Source organism: Meles meles, chromosome 17 (assembly GCF_922984935.1).
Source record: "Meles meles chromosome 17, mMelMel3.1 paternal haplotype, whole genome shotgun sequence".
Lineage (NCBI taxonomy): Eukaryota > Metazoa > Chordata > Mammalia > Carnivora > Mustelidae > Meles > Meles meles.
The window spans coordinates 39,132,173-39,150,273 of NC_060082.1; the positions used below are offsets into that span (position 1 = coordinate 39,132,173).

Genomic DNA, 18,101 nt, shown 5'->3' on the forward strand with positions numbered 1-18,101 from the left:
TGAGAAATAGCCTTAGAAAATGGCAAGTATTGAATCAGTGTGGGAAAGGAAATCAAGTTTGAGTATAGATGAAGTGGTGGAGGTCATCTATAGAACAAGCTTAATTATGAAAGCAAGTAGTTATGGGGCAAACACAGGCTTTCTTAATTTCTTGAAAATAATGCATATTTTTTAAAGAAATAAAGTCATAATTTTTGTGCTTTATATTTGCAGGTTACTAAAATAGGTGATGTAGAAGAAATAGAACTCATACCTACTTTGGAATGGCTTTTGGAAAGAAAATGTTACTATTTATTACAGCAATTCAAGATATTTTCCAATTTTCGGTGAGATAAAAGAAAATGAAACCAATTATTTTTAGTATGGTCCTGTGGAAATAGTGACTGGCTGGTTGATGTGTGGGTTCTACTACATAATTACATTTTTATGGGGAATATTAGAGAAAATAGGGTATTCTATAGAAGTTTTTTAGACAAGATAGAGGTGTAGGAAGATCCCGAACTGCCTCCCTCCCACAGACACAACAGACCCATAGCTGTATGTGCAACAGTTTCCTCTGGAAGTGTTCTGAGAACTAGACAGACAGTATCTCCACAACAGAGGATAAAGGCAAATGGAGATAGGTAGAGGAGAGAGAGAGACTTGCTCTCATCAAAAACCCCACCCCTGGTGCAGCAACCTACAAACAGGAAGGATCTTAAAAATGTGGAAACTACCTGAGGAGTAAAGAATGTTGCTCACATCAGGCACCCCAGTCCTTGGGTTCTGCACCAAAGAGAGGAGCCACCAAAATGGAAAACAATGGGAATTATGTCCAGGAAATCCATAGAACCTAGGCAATGGAGAACCTGCTCATAAAGGGTTTGCATGCACACTCAGCTCACCCTGGGACCCAGAGCAAAAGCTGCACCTTGAAAAGTGGCTGGGCCACATGTAAAGGAGACCCACTTACTATTTTTAAAGTGAATGCCAGAGAAGCAGGAACCTTTTGGGACTCTTTCTGGGATGTAAGTGCTAGCAGGGGCCATTTTTGCAATCCCATTCTCCTTTGACAGTCACCGTTTTGGCAGTCTTCCTATCACCTGAGCACACCCCAACGCCCCTTACCACAAGTGCACCACAGCCATCTGAGCAAGCCTCCCATCCATCCCTAGCCATCGCTGTAACCCCACCCCAACTTGCCAGGCGAGTGCCCTGCCCCTCCAGGGCCACATCCGCGACCTCACCACAGCCAGCAGGTGTGCGTAGCCCACACTTGGCACTCCACTTGAGCACCTGGCCCCAGTGGCCAGAGGGGATTGTGCTTCTCAGCCTCACAGATCACCTGCACAAGGCTACTACTTCAAGTTTGGGAAAGGTAGCTGTTTTGCCTAATACATAGGAAACAAAACAAAACAAAACACAGAAAATCAGGCAAAATGTGAGAGAGGAATATCTTCAAATGAAAGAAGAAGACAAAACCCCAGAAAAAGACCTTAATGAAATGGCAATAAGTAAATTACCTGATAAATAATTCAGAGTAATGGTCAAGGAGATGCTTACCAGACTTGGGGGGAGACTGGATGAACACAGTAAGAACTGCAGCAAAGAGAAAATACCAAACGGATGTCTCAGAGCTGAAGTAGAATAAGTTAATTTAGAAATACACTAAAGGGGTTCAACAGCAGACTGGATGAATCAGAAGAGTGGGTCAGACAGTGAGCTAGACTACAGAGCAACGGAATTCACCTGGACAGAGCAGCAAAAAAAAAAAAAAGAGTTTTTTTAAAAATGGAGATAACAAAAGTGACCTCTGGGACAATTTCAGGTGGAGTAACATTCTCATTACAGGAGTCACAGAAGAAGAGGGGGCAGAAAACATATTTGAATGGCTGAAAATTTCCTTAACCTGGGGGAAGTAAACAGACATCTATATCCAGGAAGTCCAGAGAATTTCAAATACGAAGAACTCAAAGAGATTCACACCAGAAAGTAGTATACTTAAAATGTCAAAAGTTAAAGATAGAGAATCGTAAAAGCAATGAGAGAGAAATAACGTGTTACATACAAAATAAACCCATAGGCTATCAGCAGATTTCTCAGCGGAAACTTTGCAAGGCAGAAGGGAGAGGCATAACATATTCAGAGTACTAAATGAAAAAAAAATTGCAACCAAGAATACTCTACCCAGTAAGGTTATAATTCAGAATTGAAGGAGAAGTAGAGTTTCCATATAGCAAAAGTAAGGGACTTCATTACTGCTAAACTAGCCTTATACAAAACTCTAAGGGGGATTCTTTAAGCTGAAAAGAAATGGTACTAATTAATGACAAGAAAACATATGAATGTGAAAATCTCACTGGAAAAGTTAAATATATAGTGAAGGTAGTGAATTAATCATTTATAATCATTTATAAAGCTAACAGGTCAAAAGACCAATGTAGTAAAATTAAAATTACAATACTCAGTTAATAGATATACACAGAACATTACATTCAAAAGCAGCAGGATACATTTCTTCTCACATGCACAGGGTACTCTCTCCAGGATAAATAACATGTTAGGCCACAAAAAGTCTCAATAAATTTAACAATATTGAAATCAAGCATTTTTTTCAACCACGATAGTATGAAACTAGAAATTAATTATAAGAAGAAAACTAAGAAAGTCATAAAAATAAGGAGCTTAAGCAACAAGCTACTGAATAACAAAGGGGTCATTGGAGAAAGCAAAGGAGAAATAAAAAAATACCTCGAGACAAAACAAATGTGACATAGCAAAAATGTATAGGGTGTAGCAAAAGCAGTTATAAGAGGGAAGTTCATAACCATACAGGCCTACCTTAAGAAATAAGAAAAATCCCAAAGGACTTAACTTTACACCTAAAGGGACTGGAAAAGAAGAACAAGTTCTACCAACGCCAAGTTAGTAGAAGGAAGGAAATAATAATGATCAGAGTGGAAATAAGTGAAATAGTGACTAAAAAGACAATAGCAAAGATCAGTGAAATGAAGAGCTAATTCTGTGAACAGATAAAATTGACACATGTTTAGGTAGACTCACCAAGAAAAAAAAAGAAAGGGCTCAAATAAAATCAGAATGAAAGAAGTTACAACTGATACAATAGAAATATGAAGAATCATGACAGTCACTATGAACAATTATGCACAAGCAAACTGAAAAACCTACAAGAAATGGATAGATTCCTAGAAACATTCAACCTACCAAGACTGAATCATGAAGAAATAGAAAATTTAAATAGTGATGAGATTGAATCAGTGATCCAAAACTTAGGAACAATGTCTAGAATCTGTTGGCTTCATTGGTGAATTTTACTAAACATTCAAGGAGTATTTAATACCCATTATTCTCAAACTCTTTCCCTCCTCCAAAAAATGGAAGAGGAAGGAATGCTTCCAAAGTCATTTTATGAGGCCAGCATTACCCCAATACAAAAAGCAGAGGACACTACACAAAGAACATTACAGGCCAGTTTCCTTGATGAACTTATATGCAGAAATGCTTAACAAAATGTTAGCAAATCAGATTATAAAATACACAGGAAGGATCATCCACTATTGTCAAATGGCAATTTATTTCAGGGATGGCAAAGTAGTTCAGCGTCTACAAAATAATGTGATAAACTCTGATATACCACATTAAAAAAATTGAAGATAAAAATCATGGTTATCTCAATAGAGGCAGAAAGAGAATCTGAAAAATTCATTCATTTATGGTAATGCTCCACAAAGTGTGTATAGAGGGTGTATACCTTACCAGAATAAAAGCCATATATGACAAACCCACGGCTAAAATAATATTCAACCATGAAAAGCTAAAATCTTTCCCTCTAAGATTAGGAACAAGACAAGGATGACTACATTCCCCAGTTTTATTCAACCATAGTATTGGAAGTCTTAGCTGCAACAGTTAGTCAAGAGAAAGAAAAGGCATCCAAATTGGAAAGGAAGAAGTAAAACTTTTTTAAAGATGGTATTATACTCTGTGTTAAAGAATAAAGCTGTAGGAATCGCAATCTCAGATTTTAAGACATGCTACAAAGCTCTAGTAGTCAAAGAGTATGGCACTGGCACAAAAGTAGACACACAGATCAAAGGAACAGAATAGAGCGCCCAGAAATAGACCCATGGTTATATGGTTAATTAATCTATGACAAAGGAGGGAAGAATATGCAATAGGAAAAAGTCTCTTCAACAGATGATGTTGGGAAAACTGGACAGCACCATGCAAAAGAAGGAAACTGTGTTACTTTCTTATACCAAACACAGAATAAACTCAAAATGGGTTAAAGACTTGAATGTATGCCCTGAAACCATAAAACACCCAGAAGAAAAGTAGGTCATAAACGCCTTGACATTGGTGACATTTTCTTGGATCTGACTTAAAGGCAAAGGCGTCAAAAGGAAAAATAAGCCAATGGAATGGCATCTAACTGAAAAGCTTCTGAACAGTGAAGGAAGCCCATCAGTAGAATGAAAAGGCAAACTACTGACCAGGATGAGATATTCGCAAATCATATATATAATGAGTTGATATAAAAAAATGGGAATTCATACAACTTGACGACAAAAATAATCACTTAAAAATGAGCAGAAAGGGCAACTGGGTGGCTCAGTCAGTTGTGTATCCGGCTCTTCATTTTGGTTCAGGTCATGATCTGTGGGTCCTGGGATCAAGCCCTGCGTTGGGCTCCATGCTCAGCAGGGAGTCTGCTTGAGATTCTCTCTCTTCCTCTGTCCCTCCTGCCTGTGCACATGTGTGTGCTCTCTCTCTCTCAAATGAATTAATCTTTTAAAAAAAATGGGAAGAGAATCTGAATAGACATTTTTCCAGGATCTACATATGGTTGCCAACAGATAGATGAAAAGATGCTTAACATCACTAATCATCAGGGAAATGCAGATCAAAACAAAATAAGGTATTCCCTCCTACCCATCAGAATGACTATCATTAAGATTTGATGTGGAGAAAAGGGACCCTGGGTACTGTTTGTGGGAATATAAATTGGTGTGGCCACCATGGAAAACAGTATGGAGATTCCCGAAAATACTAAAATTAGATCTACTGTATGATCTAGCAATTCCCCTTCTGGATATCTATTCAAAGAAAACAAAAAGACTGATTTGAAAAGATACATGCACTCCTTTGTTTATTGCAGCACTATTTACAAAAGCTAAAAAAAGAAACAACCACAGTTCATTGATGGATGAATGGATAAAGAAGATGTGATACATACATGCAGCAGCAGAATAGCAGCCACCTGGGTAGCTCAGTCATTAAGTGTCTGCCTTCGGTTCAGGTCATGATCCCAGGGTCCTGGGATTGAGCTCCGCATCGGGCTCCCTGCTGGGTGGGAAGCCTGCTTCTCCCTCTGCCACTCCCCCTGCTTGTGTTCCCTCTCTTGCTGTCTCTCTCTGTCAAATAAATAAAATCTTTAAAAAAAAAAAAATGGAGTAGTACCCAGCCATTAAAAAACAAACAAACAAACAAAAAAAACCTTGCCATTTGTGTCCATGCTAAGTGAAATGAGAGACAGATACCACATCATTTCACTTACATGTGGAACCTAAAAAACAAAAAAAACCTACACTCAGAGATACAGAGGATAGAGTTGTAGGTTGCCAGAAAAGAGAGGTGTTAGAAGGGGGATGAAGCGAGTGAAGAAAATTGGAAGGTAAAGATTTCCAGTTGTAAAGTAGACCACGGAGATGTAATGTACACTCAGTAACATGATGTTAACTCTGTATCGTGACAGACGTTACCTAACTGCTCCTCGGTTCACAGTGTATGCACTGATGTCAGATTACTGTGTTGTATACCTGAAACTAATTCATTAATATTGTATGGCAATTATACTTGAGTAAAAAAATTTTTTAGAGAAAGTTTGCTCATTTAAGTATTAGAACTCCTCATCTTGTATAAATATTATAAGAAAATTATTTTTATGATTGAATTTAAATTAGCTACAATGATCTTAATTTAATTGGCCTTTTGTTTTTCATGCATTTATTCATTAAACACATTTATTTTAAAAATATTTTGTGTATTATTTGACAGCACTAGCGAGGGAGGCAGAGGCAGAGGAAGAAGCAGACTCCCTGCTGAGTGGGGAGTCTGATGTGGGGCTCGATCCCAGAACCCTGAGATCATGACCTCAGCAGAAGGCAGACACAACCTACTGAGTCACCATCACCCCTAAACAAATATTTATTGAGAGCTTGCTAAGAATCTTTGTTCCAGATGCTGGGGATATTCTATTGAACAAAACAAATGATTGTCTTTCTCTCGAATAACTTCTAGTAGGAGACATATAGACATATATATACATAAAACATCAGGTAGAAAAGGAATGTTATAATGGAAAATAAATCAGAGAATTAGGGAGCTGGACAGCCTGTTGATTCAAGGTGATCATTTAAAAATTTATCTAGTTTTAAGTGACAGGATGTGACAGCAGGATTCCTGGGACTGCTGATCCCTCACACAGAAGTCCCAGACTTGTTCTTTCAGTGTTTCTGTCTAGTTCCTTTGTGTGTAACTGACATGTGATGTTATATCAGTTCAGGTGTACAGCAGAGTACTTCTGGGTCTCTGGGTGCTCTGCGCTCCCCACAAGGGTGGCTGCCATGTGTCTCTATAGCGCCATTACACTGATCTTCCTGCTTCTGTGTCTGTGTTTCCTTGTGGTCTGCTGCTATCTGCTGGAGGCTAGGAAAAGACAGTAGTAGTATTTTAAATGGTTACATTTAATATGATACAGGGTTGAAGATCTTTTTTAAGAGAAGTGAATGGATTTGTGGCAGAGAAGGTCCTCACAGAACAGACACTTGCTGGTACTACTTTTGTCCCACTGTTATGGGCCCTGATGAGATGTAATCATGTAGAAAATGTACGAAGTCTGTGTTCCTGTAGAACTTCCATTCTAATGCAGGGAGATCAATAATAAGTAATGTGATTATTTCAGCTAGGGATAAGGGCCAGAAAGATAGTAAAGCGGAGAAATTAAGCAGAGATGTATATGTGTTGCTGCTTCAGAAAGGATGGCCAGATATGTGCTGTGTCATCTGAGGCCTGAATGCTGAGAATAGTCTCAGTACAGCTAAGGTGAAAAGCTCCAGGGCAGAGCCAAGGTCAGTGTGTATTCAAGGCTAGACGTGGTGTGGCTGAAACCCTGGAGAAGGGTGGGAGGTGAGGGAGCCGGTCCTGTGATGGACTGAACCGAAGCATGTGGCAGTGGAGGTGGGTCGTGGAGACACGGTTCCAAGCGGTTCCTCATCGAGAAGGTGTGTGACAGCTGCGTCTCTGTCAGCCAGGCAGCAGCCTACGATAGTAGGAAGGTCCCATTCTCTGAATCTTTATTTAAACTGTCAGCGTTGGACTTGCCACTGTTGTCCTTGCCTGTGATAAATCCTTGGGGTCCTCTCCACTCTGAGAAATTTTAACTGATCAAACTTTTGAAATACAGTTGGAACTGAGATGAGTCATCTTTTTATATGACATTTGACATCAGTCATTCCATGGTCAAAATGATTAATTTTCTTAGAAAAGTATAAATTAAAGTTTAGTTGGGTCAAAACTGATAAATTGATTTTATTTTAGTTTTTTATATATTTTTAAAGATTTTATTTATTTGACAGCGTGAGCAGGGGTAAGAGGCAGAGGAAGAGGGAGATGCAGGCTCCCCATTGAGCAGGGAGCCCGACCTGGGATCATGACCTGAACCCAAAGCAGACACTTAATCAATGGAGCCACCCAGGCGTCCCCTTCATTTGATTTTTTTAATTTTATTTTTAATATCTTTTGTCAAGTTTCTTATGACTAACATTGTAGCAAGTAACGGTCCAAGCAGAAAATAAGGTAAATCTGCAGCACTGGTGGCTTCTGTTGGCCGTGCGGTGTGTGTAGTGCAGGGTGACGCGAGCAGCAGCACCAGCTTCTTAACCTTGGGGGCCTGCCTGGAGGTGTCGCTTCTGTGGCCTGTTGTGGCCACGCCTCACACCGTCAGTTGGGGGATTCATCTGGGATTCTTTTGGAGATCTTCTGGAGTCCTGAGGTTCCGTGACTGGAGAAAAGTGAGGTAGGAATTTAGCTGGAATGCCTGTTGGGAGCCTGACTTAAGGTCAAGGTACCACGTCAGAGGCATTTCTGATTTCTGAGGCATCAGGTGTGCCTGTTTGCGTGACAGCAGGGGATTCTTTCAGAACTGCTGCTGGCTTCTGGGAGTCTCAGTCAGCCAGTGAGATGAGCTGGTTGGCTTCCTGGGCAGTCCAGACCCCACCAGTTCCTCTTGCTGCATAAGGAATCTCACTTTGGCAAACCAGCATCCCCATTAAATTCCTTCTCAGATAGCTTCTTTGAGTTTTTAAAATTATTAATACATCTTTTCAAAAACAAATATCAAATGACAAACACTAGCTGATTTTTTTTACACATTAGTATGCAACAATTTCATATCAATGTACTTTTTCATTATCACTGGAAATTCAATTGACTCTTGAAATATGAGTCTTAAATATAGTAAGCTAATAAATGTATAGAGAGAAGAGATATATATATATATATATCATATATATATATATAGAGAGAGAGAGAGAGAGAGAAGAATATGTTTAGTTAATTTGTTTTAGCATGAGCAAGGAGAAGGGATTGAAGGACAGAGGGAGAGGGAGGGAGAGTCTCGAGCTGAATCTCCGTGGAGCAGAGTTGACTGTGGGGCTCATTCCATGACCCCAAGATCGTGACCTGAGCTGAAATCAAGAGTTGGACACTTAGCTGACAGAGTCATCCAGGCACCTCCAAGAAGAATATATTTTTATAGTGTTTATACTTACTGGGATATTGTAACTAAATTATGTGTTTATGAGAATTACAGTGACTTTTGCTCTATATTCTGTTGGCAGTTTGGGAGAGAAGTGATACGATCTAGTATGTACTTCAGGTAAGATTTAGGATGAATGAAATGTGAATGAAACGTTCTAGGGAATCTAGCATTCTTAAGATGTTATTAAATGTATTCTACATAAATACATGATTTAGGAGTATGAAATGTAAGAAATGTTTTTCTTTTCAGAGTCAATAAATCATTTTTTACCTGGAAATTGAATGTTAGAAGAATTAAGACAGAGAAGAGCAGGTAAGCTTTTTTTTTTTTTTAAGATTTTATTTATTTGACAGAAAGATCACAAGTCGGCAGAGAGGCAGGCAGAGAGGGAGGGGGAAGCTCAGGCTCCCCACTGAGCAGAGAGCCCCATGTGGCGCTCAATCCTGAGATCATGACCTGAGCCGAAGGCAGAAGCTCAACCCGCTGAGCCATCCAGGTGCCCTGAGCAGGTAAGTTTTGATAAGCAATGTAACTCTAAAAATTTTATTTAAATACAAAAATGGAAGAAGGTATAAGTCATTTTTCACTCAGTGACTGGAAAGTCACTTTATGATGATTAAATTTAACCATTTATGGGGGCACCTAGGTGGCTTAGTCAGTTAAGCATCTGCTTTCGGCTCAGGTCATGATCCCCGGGTCCTGGTATCGAGCCCCGCATCAGGCTCCCTGCTCAGCAGAGTGCCTGCTGCCCCCTGTGCTTGTGCCCGATCTCTCTCTGACAAAATCTTTTTTTTTTTTTTTAAAGATTTTACTTATTTATTTGACAGAGAAAGATCACAAGCAGGCAGAGAGGCAGGCAGAGAGAGAGAGAGGAGGAAGCAGGCTCCCTGCGGAGCAGAGAGCCCGATGTGGGACTCGATCCCAGGACCCTGAGATCATGACCTGAGCCGAAGGCAGCGGCTTAACCCACTGAGCCACCCAGGCGTCCTCTGACAAAATCTTTAAAAAAAATTTAAACTTCTATGATTAAATTTAACCTATCTTATTTTCAAACACTATTCATATATAAACATAATAATAAACACTATATTTCCTGGTATGCCAGTCTGTGGTATGAGAAAATCACAGTACTATAAAGCACTTAGGATAACTTCCTCTGGTCACTTGATGTAACTTTATGCCTCCAGAAGGAGAGTGACTGCATCAAACCAGTGAGACGGCTGTTAGTCCTAGTTTGCAGGAGGAGCTCCAGCAGCCACATTCTGTGCTGAACTTTGTACTTTGCAGTAACGCTGACTGAATGCAGTTGTGAGAAACAACACAGAGATGATACAGAGATCTTCTGTTGCTCCGGTGGTGACGTCTTGCAGATCTGTCGTAGGACAGCTGTCTGACAACCAGGGCAGTGGCTTTGACGGAGTCCACATACAGCAGACCTCCGTCATGGCAGGAGCCCTCCTGTTGCCCTTCCCTTCCACCTCACCCCTCCTGAGCCCGGGACCAGCACTGCTCTGGTCTTTGTTTCTGTGGTTGCGTCTTTTCAGGAATATTGCATCCTTGGAACTGTACAGTCTGCAGACTGGGAGGGGAGCTCCGTCCAGGCCGCTGCCTCTGGCGTGGTTCCTGTGCTGCCAGGGAGCAGTCCACGGGGACATGCCACGGGGTGGTCATTCCCTTGTTGAAGAACACCTGCTGCTTCCCAGGTCTTGTCTCTGCAAGAGAGAGCTGCCGCAGCTTTCATGGAAAGGTCTTTATGTGAACAGAAGTCTTCATTTTTCGGGGGAGATGCCCACCAGTGCCATCCTGGCTCACACAGTAATTGCATATTTAGGTTTTTTTCAGAAATGATTGTCCCATTTTTCATCCCCACCGGCAACATCCAAGGGCCTCAGCTTCTCCACATAGGTGCCACCATTTAGAATTGTCACTGGTTTTCATGTAGACATTCTTGTGGCTATGTGGTAGGATCTTGCTGTGGGTTGGTGCTTTTTTTTTAATTGATATATTAGACCATGTACATTCAATTGAATTATTATTTTTTTAAAAATATTTATTTATTTATTTGACAGAGATCACAAGCAGGCAGAGAGGCAGGAAGAGAGACAGAGGAGGAAGCAGGCTCCCCGCTGAACAGAGAGCCCGATGTGGGGCTCGATCCCAGGACCCTGGGATCATGACCTGAGCCAAGGCAGAGGCTTTAACCCACTGAGCCACCCAGGCGCCCCACAATTGAATTATTTTTATGTTAGGGCTTAATTTTGCCATTTTATTTTTTGGTCTCAATTTCTTCTCTGTGCTTTCTGTTTCTTCTTCCTGCGGATTATTTGAGTATTTCTTAGAATTCTTTCTGGATTTTTTCTATAGTATTTTTTAATGTATCTTTTGGTGTGGCTTTTTAGTGGTTGCATTATATATACATAACACAATTTACTAGTGTTACCATTTTATTAGTTTGCGTGAACTGTAGAAACCTTAGCTTTATGTCCCTTTACCCTCCCCTGTTTATAGTATAATTGTCTTAAATATTTCCTCTTTATGCATTTGGCACTATATCAGAAGAGTTAGTGTTTTTGCTTCCATCATCAAATATAAGTTGTAAAACTCAAGGATAGTCTATATGTTTTTGTATTTGTTTTATTTTCTTACGATTTATTTATTTTAGAGAGAGAGAACACAAGTGGAGTAGGGGCAGGGGGAGGGGGGAAGAAGACTCTGCTGAGTGCAAAGCCCGTTGGGGGACTTGATCTCACAACCCTGAGATCATGACCTGAGCTGAAATCAAGAGTTGGACACTTAACCGACTGAGCCACCCAGGCGCCCCTACCTTTTTAAAATTTATCCAGTTTGGTTTGTTTATCATGTTCTTCATTCCTTCTCAGTGTTTGGGGGTTCCTACTATTATTTTGTTGTTTAATTTCTGTTTAGGTAGCTTTCTGTAGCCATTCTTATAGGGCAGGTCTGCTGGCAGCAAATTGTCTTGCTTCTCCCTCACCTGAGAATGTCTTGATCTCCCCCTCAGTGAAGAGTGTTATTGCTGAATACCGGACTCTGAGTCTGGACTGAGTTGACTGTTCTTTCCTTTCAGCACGGGAAAGAAGCACACCCCTTTCTTGTGGCTTCCATAGTCATTCAGATTGCTTTTCTTCTATAGATGTTTCTTCTCTTGCTGCTTTCACGTTCTTTCTTTTGCCTTTGATTTTCAGAATTCTGACTTTGATGCATCTTGGTAGGATTTCTTTGTCTTTACCCTGTTTTAAGTCACCCTGGCTTCTTACACCTCTGTGTTTGTGCATTCTTTGATAAATCTGGTAAATTTTCATCCATATTTCTTCAAGTATTTTTTCAGCCCTGCCCTCTTTCTCCTCCCCTTCTAGGACTTCAGACCCAAATGCCAGATCTTGTTTATAGTCCTGCTGCTCCCTGAGGGTCTGATTTTTTGCCCCAGTCTATTTGCTTCTCTACTCTCAGATTGAACAATTTCTGCTGTTCTCTGTTCATTGATTTGTTTCTCTGTCCATTCCATTTTGCTGTTGAGCCAGCGTATTGATTTTGTAAATTTCAGTCATATTTTTCAATTCTAAAATTTCTATTTAGTGCTTTTTTATGTCTCCTGTTTCTTTGTTTGACTTTTTCTTTGCTTGCTCCCAGGGAAGTTGAAATTCTTGATTCCCTGATTAGTTTTCCCTGGAAACCCCCAGAGGAATTCTAGGGAAGCCTCGTTACCATTTGCCGAGGGTCGAACTTCATGCTTTCCACATGGCCTTTTTTTCCTGTGGTATCTCGCTAAAGTAGAATGGTTATTGGTGAAAATTTGCTGTCATGCTCAGCTGCCCCTTTCCTGATCCTTTAGCTGGACAGCAGGCATCTGTTGGTGTTTCCAGCTTGCTGGTTTCTTTGACTCCAAGCCTGGGATGAAGGAAGGGAAAGAAACTACCCAAGGACCTTAACGCTATGTCTTTCCTAGCCAGTCCAACCTCTCTGCCTTTTAGTGTCTTCTTATGTTCACTTCATAGATGACGTTCATGGTTTTTAGTTGTACTCAGAGGCAAGAACAGTGAAACGTACATATACTCCATTTTTCTAGAAGCTAGAACCTGAGTTTTAATAGAGTTCTGTGGTATATTTTCTATTACCAAGCAGTTCTGTCTTGTGAGAAGCTTTGGAGAATGTATTTAGTTTGCTGTTATAAAAGAATGGAATTTGTTGGTTAGTTCCTCATAGAACCTATGCTTGAATAGTCATCAGACGATGCATTATTTTTCTCTTGTCAGATCTCACCGTTACAATTCTAAATTTTTTGTGCTTTCCTCACTGTTATTTTTGTAATACACTCTCCCTAGTTTCTTCATATCTGTGTTAAAATATGTAAATAAAATCCATTGTATTTTTTAAATGAAGAAAAGGAAGTCATAAAACAATGTTGAGTACTATGGATTTATGACTCTGTGATTTGTGACCATCATTCTCTTGTTAGTAAATATCAAGACTGGGCATGATTTTTGTGGTGTTTCACTTTCTGGTGTGCCATTTGTCTTACTGTGATATTTTTTTCCTGCCCATACTAGTACTCGGGAACGTCCTGAACCAGTTCCACCTCTGTGAGGAGCTCCAGGTTCTGTGAGGCGTGTGTAGTGAGGAGGCCTTCTTGGAGACAGACAGTACAAGGCTTTGGGAGAGGCAGGGAGAATAAAGGGCCCATGGAGCTTCAGCTTCACTAGCCTCTTAGTATATAAAACTTTTGCCAGTAAAATGGAAAGACAGGAAGAGGCTAATTTCTGATAATTCTATCTTCTGTATAAAATACAAAAATCAGTCATAAAAATCAGCTACCCCCCAAGTGATCAGTGAAGGGCAGAAGAACCCCTGTTCTTTAGACACTGTTGCACAGGGACGTCTGCTTTTCTTGATCCAGTTTTTTTTGGAGTCTTACCTCTTCCATTCTGTTCTTCTCTCCCCACACCTGTCTTGGGATGTTGGAAGTGGACTTTTTCACCTTTGTGACCATGACCAGACAGTAGGAAGGGGCTGAACAAAGAGAAGGGCCCATCTTTCCTATTTTAAGATTCGGCTGGTTGGAGAAATTTAAGAAAACTGTCACTGCCTACTATTTCAAAATTATTAGAACTCAGTGGCATAAAACCATAATGTCATCACTTGTTTCCCCTCCTATTTTGTTCATACTCAGTACACGCAGTACCATAGCCTTGTTCTCAACATTATCAGCCAGACAAATCTTGTCATGCTTACTGATGTTTATTAATGTCACTTAAACTGTAGGAGATAGAATACGTGCGGGGTACAAAACAGGTTATACTGGCTACCTCTAAATTCACTGTACTCATTTTGAACAGGAGATAAGCCTGGAAATTCTTTAACTTTCAGGTCATTTTTGACTCGCCATCTTTTTTGGGCTGATGAGTTATTTCAAGGCTGTTTGCTTTACATAAAGGGACTTTGTGAAGATGCAATTGATATCAAAAAAGGTAATGAGCACGAAGACCATCCATCTGCCATATGCCTCATCAAGGTGGGTAGAAGAACACTGTTGTATGCTAGTGTTTGTCTGTGGAAACCAGGGGACAGTAGAGTTTTGAGTTGAAGGAATCCATATTGCTCATCCATCAGGAAATGATCACGATGCATGACTAATGTTCTAAAATACTCGCAAAGAACATTATTCCCTCAGGTAGTCATTTTTAATAATTAACATTCCTTGTATGTAATTTCTTCCCTAAACTCAGCCTAAGTCTGTTATGAAGCCCTTTCTCTATTTTCAAAACTCTAGATGTGAAATATCATTTATAAATGATTATTTCTACTACAAGTGATAGTTACCAGCTATTCTCTCAATATAGCTTGTCAAGAAATTGTCGTGAGTTACAGCACAGAGGTTTTGATTAAATTTATGAATTCTTCTGTTCCACAGTTCTAAGAAAGGGTGACCTTCCTAGCGGATGATTTCATTCAGCTTATATAGAATAATTCTTTTAAAGAAGTCAAAGTACATAGAAGTATATGTTTTAAGTGTTTAGTATACAATTGAATAGCTTTTACTTCATTTACCCTTTCAACTTACCCAAGTGAGGAAGGTGCTGAAAAATAAGTTTATAGTCACCTAGACTTAATAGTAAAAGGATTTAGACAAGTTATAAATTTGATCATCAACTCAAAAATTGTGTTGACTATACATGTGTAATAAGTTTTTAATACTTCCAAGTCAGTAGCTTACTTTTAGAATTGATTATATACAGTGGCTGATACATGATAGATGCTTGGTAGTCTTTAACTGAGTGAATAAAAGAGTTAAGGAAGAAAGATGAATTAATCACTACAGATGAAGTATATTTTTTATAGCTATGTTGAGATGACTATTTCAAAAGGATTACCATTCAAGTTAAGGACACATTTCATAGAGGAGTATTTTTGATATGGTTTTATTCTAGAAGGAGATTGGTTGGGAAGCTATATTAGATTGTTTTATGAGTGACTCAGTGGCAGAATGTATTGGCTAATGATGGGCCGTAAGGTAGAGGAGGCTTCAGAATATCTGTGAATGCCCACACCTACTGGATGGTAATACTAACAGAGTGACCTTAGGCCCTATCAGCTTCCCCCAGAATGTCAGGAGGAAAGGAACAAAGCTTCCAGACAATTTGCAAATATTTGTTAATTATTATATGCAAAGGAGGTGGAAACAAACTAAAAACGAGGCATTGCCCTTTGTAATTTGCTTACGGTTTATTGTAAGAGGTAATTCTTTACATGTAAAAATGGTTGCTAATTAGAGGTAGTCCCTCAGTTTTGCTAGTCATTCTAACTAGCCAGTTAGCAAAATATAAGGCAAGGAAGGTTGGAAGGTTTCCTGGCAAACAATACTAGTAAAATACTCATGCCCCAGCTATTCAGAGGAAGCCAGGTCGGGGCATGTTTCATGGGGGAAGCACAAGATGAGCAGGCCACGCTGGATTGGAATGGCCCGGCAGCAGGGAAGCCATGGAGCAGAATGGGAGTGAAGGATTCAATGTATGTTTGATATGAAAATTAGGCTGGGTCTTGAAAGTTGGGCCAAGAATAACAGAATAAAGGAGAGCTAGGAGCTGAACCTGAGCATTAGGGCTAGGGCACTCCTAGTGGGGTTGTAAAGAAAGTTAGCAAAAAATAGGAATTTCTGAGTCTGGAGAAACCAGGGCCAAATGGAGGGAGAACAGATTCATAGCCAGGAGAACTGAGATATGGAGGTCTGGAATCAGAAGGCGGCCACCTGTACGTTAGAACTGCTAGGGATGCAGGTACCAGTGAGGACTGATGAGGCAGGGAGAACGAAGCAAGGGCAGGAGTGCAGATGAGAGACCATTCAGAAGTCAGAGTGGAGCACTTGCGGGTGCCTGTGCTCTGCTGGCATAACCTGTGCTGTGCCGCAGGGGCTGGAGTATCTCAAACTGGATGGGAGAGGACATGTGTGTGTCATTGTATCCAGAACTTCCCTTTCAACTGAGAAACCAAGTCCTAGAGAGACAGCGGTTTACCCAAAGCCACAGAACAAGCTGAAGAGTAGGGACTTGGGGTTCAGGAAGAATTGCATTGGGGGTAGCATTATTTTAAGTGGTTAATAAAAATGTAAATTTGTGTCCTACCCCTTTTGGTGGAGAGTGTGCAGTGAGTGGTGCTAGTAGTCTGCACCTTTTGCAAGCCCTGTTGGTGATTTCCTATGAGAGTAAACATTGAGAACTATTCTTTTTTTTTTTTTTTTTTTTAAGTAGGCTCCTCGCCCATTGTCAAGCCCAGTGTGAGGCTTGAATTTATAACCTTGAGGTCAAGACCTGAGCTGAGATCAGGAGTCAGGTGATCAATCCACAAACCCACCCAGGAAGCTGAGAACTACTCTTTAAAAAAAATTATTTGACACAGAGAGAGAGTGAGAGAGAGCACTAGCAGGGTGAGCAGGAGAGGGAGAAGCAGACTCCCCACTGAGCAGGGAGCCCAATGCAGAACTTGATCCCAGGACTGCGGGATCATGACCTGAGCCAAAGGTAGATGCTTAACCAACTGAGCCACCCAGCACCCCATATTCTTAAAGAGCAATTATTGAAAGTTTCTGAACATGTTATTGTAGGAAAATCAACATGATGGTGATTAATGGGAAAAACTAAAAGCAAGGAGATACAGAGTTAAAGGGATTGCTAGTAGAATGCTGGAATAATGCAGGTGTGAACAAGAACAGCTTCGGGTCGGAGGTTAGCAGTGAGATCAGAAAGGAAGGGAGATTTGAGACACATGTGCTGGAAAAATCATGATCTGGTAGCCAGATACGAGACCACGAGAAGGAGAACACAAAGAGTTAATCCAGAATTTTTAGGCAAGAAAACACTTTGCAATCTTTTTTTGAGGGGAGTGTACATTTATAAAATATTACAGTATAACTAGGGATAAGGATGTCTTATTTATTGATGAAAATGCGTTTTGGCAAGAGAATTAACAGACTGGGAAAAACGAGAAAATTCTGAAAGGAGGAAGGATGCTGGGATATGCGTTGTTCGTGTGTGGCAAGGCTCAGTAGAAGAGGTGGTGGAATTTCTCCAGAGCACATACAAATGAGCTCAGAAGAACCTGCATGTCACTTGAATTATTAATTTTTGCCTCTTTATCCCCCATTTAGTGCTTGTTGGGATTTCAAAAGCAATTCCTGGATTTGGTGGTTCCCCTGGGTTCATAGATAATTCAAAAATATATCGAGTCTTGAATTTTTCTGCTGAGGCTTAATCTTAGTTACGATTAAAACAATAATGTATTTTTCTGTCTTTTAGCAAGATTTAGTTTGTTTCAGCTTCTGGTGTTTGTATTTGAAGAATGTAAGAAGCATGTATATAAAGCATAACGTATACAAAAGGAAATATAGAATATGACTTTTGTCTTTGACTTTCCAACACTGAGCATTTTCCGTCATGTCATTAGCTGGATAGGTCTCGAACGTACTCTCTAGATGCGTTTTGTAAAGCGCAGTTACAGCAAGCTACCCTGGCACTGAAGCAGCTCGAGGATATCAGACATAAGGCTCTTTGTGAAATCAGAAGTACAGTTTTAAAGGTAATTCTTTATATCCTCTCTTTCTATCCATTTTGAATGTACTGGTTAAAGCCATTGCTCCAGATTGCCTCTCTGGGAACAGCGTTGGCAGCGGGCAGGCGGATTGGTTAGCCCCGGGCTGGCGCCGCACGGTTCCTGGGTGCAGGGCGTTCTGCAGGGGCTGCGCAGAATGCGAGTACTAACGTGTACAGGTACG

The 18,101-nt window shown here is 40.3% G+C and overlaps 1 protein-coding gene across 1 annotated transcript in view; it reads left to right on the plus strand.

Moving 5' to 3' along the window:
• The window catches only part of DNAH14 (dynein axonemal heavy chain 14), a 332,088-nt gene that overhangs the window by 28,979 nt on the left and 285,008 nt on the right, over positions 1-18,101 (plus strand). The window contains exons 7-10 of the mRNA XM_045982293.1: positions 214-326; positions 9,071-9,133; positions 14,204-14,348; positions 17,774-17,905. Coding sequence (XP_045838249.1) covers positions 214-326; positions 9,071-9,133; positions 14,204-14,348; positions 17,774-17,905 — 453 coding nt within the window. The remainder of the gene's footprint in view (positions 1-213; positions 327-9,070; positions 9,134-14,203; positions 14,349-17,773; positions 17,906-18,101) is intronic.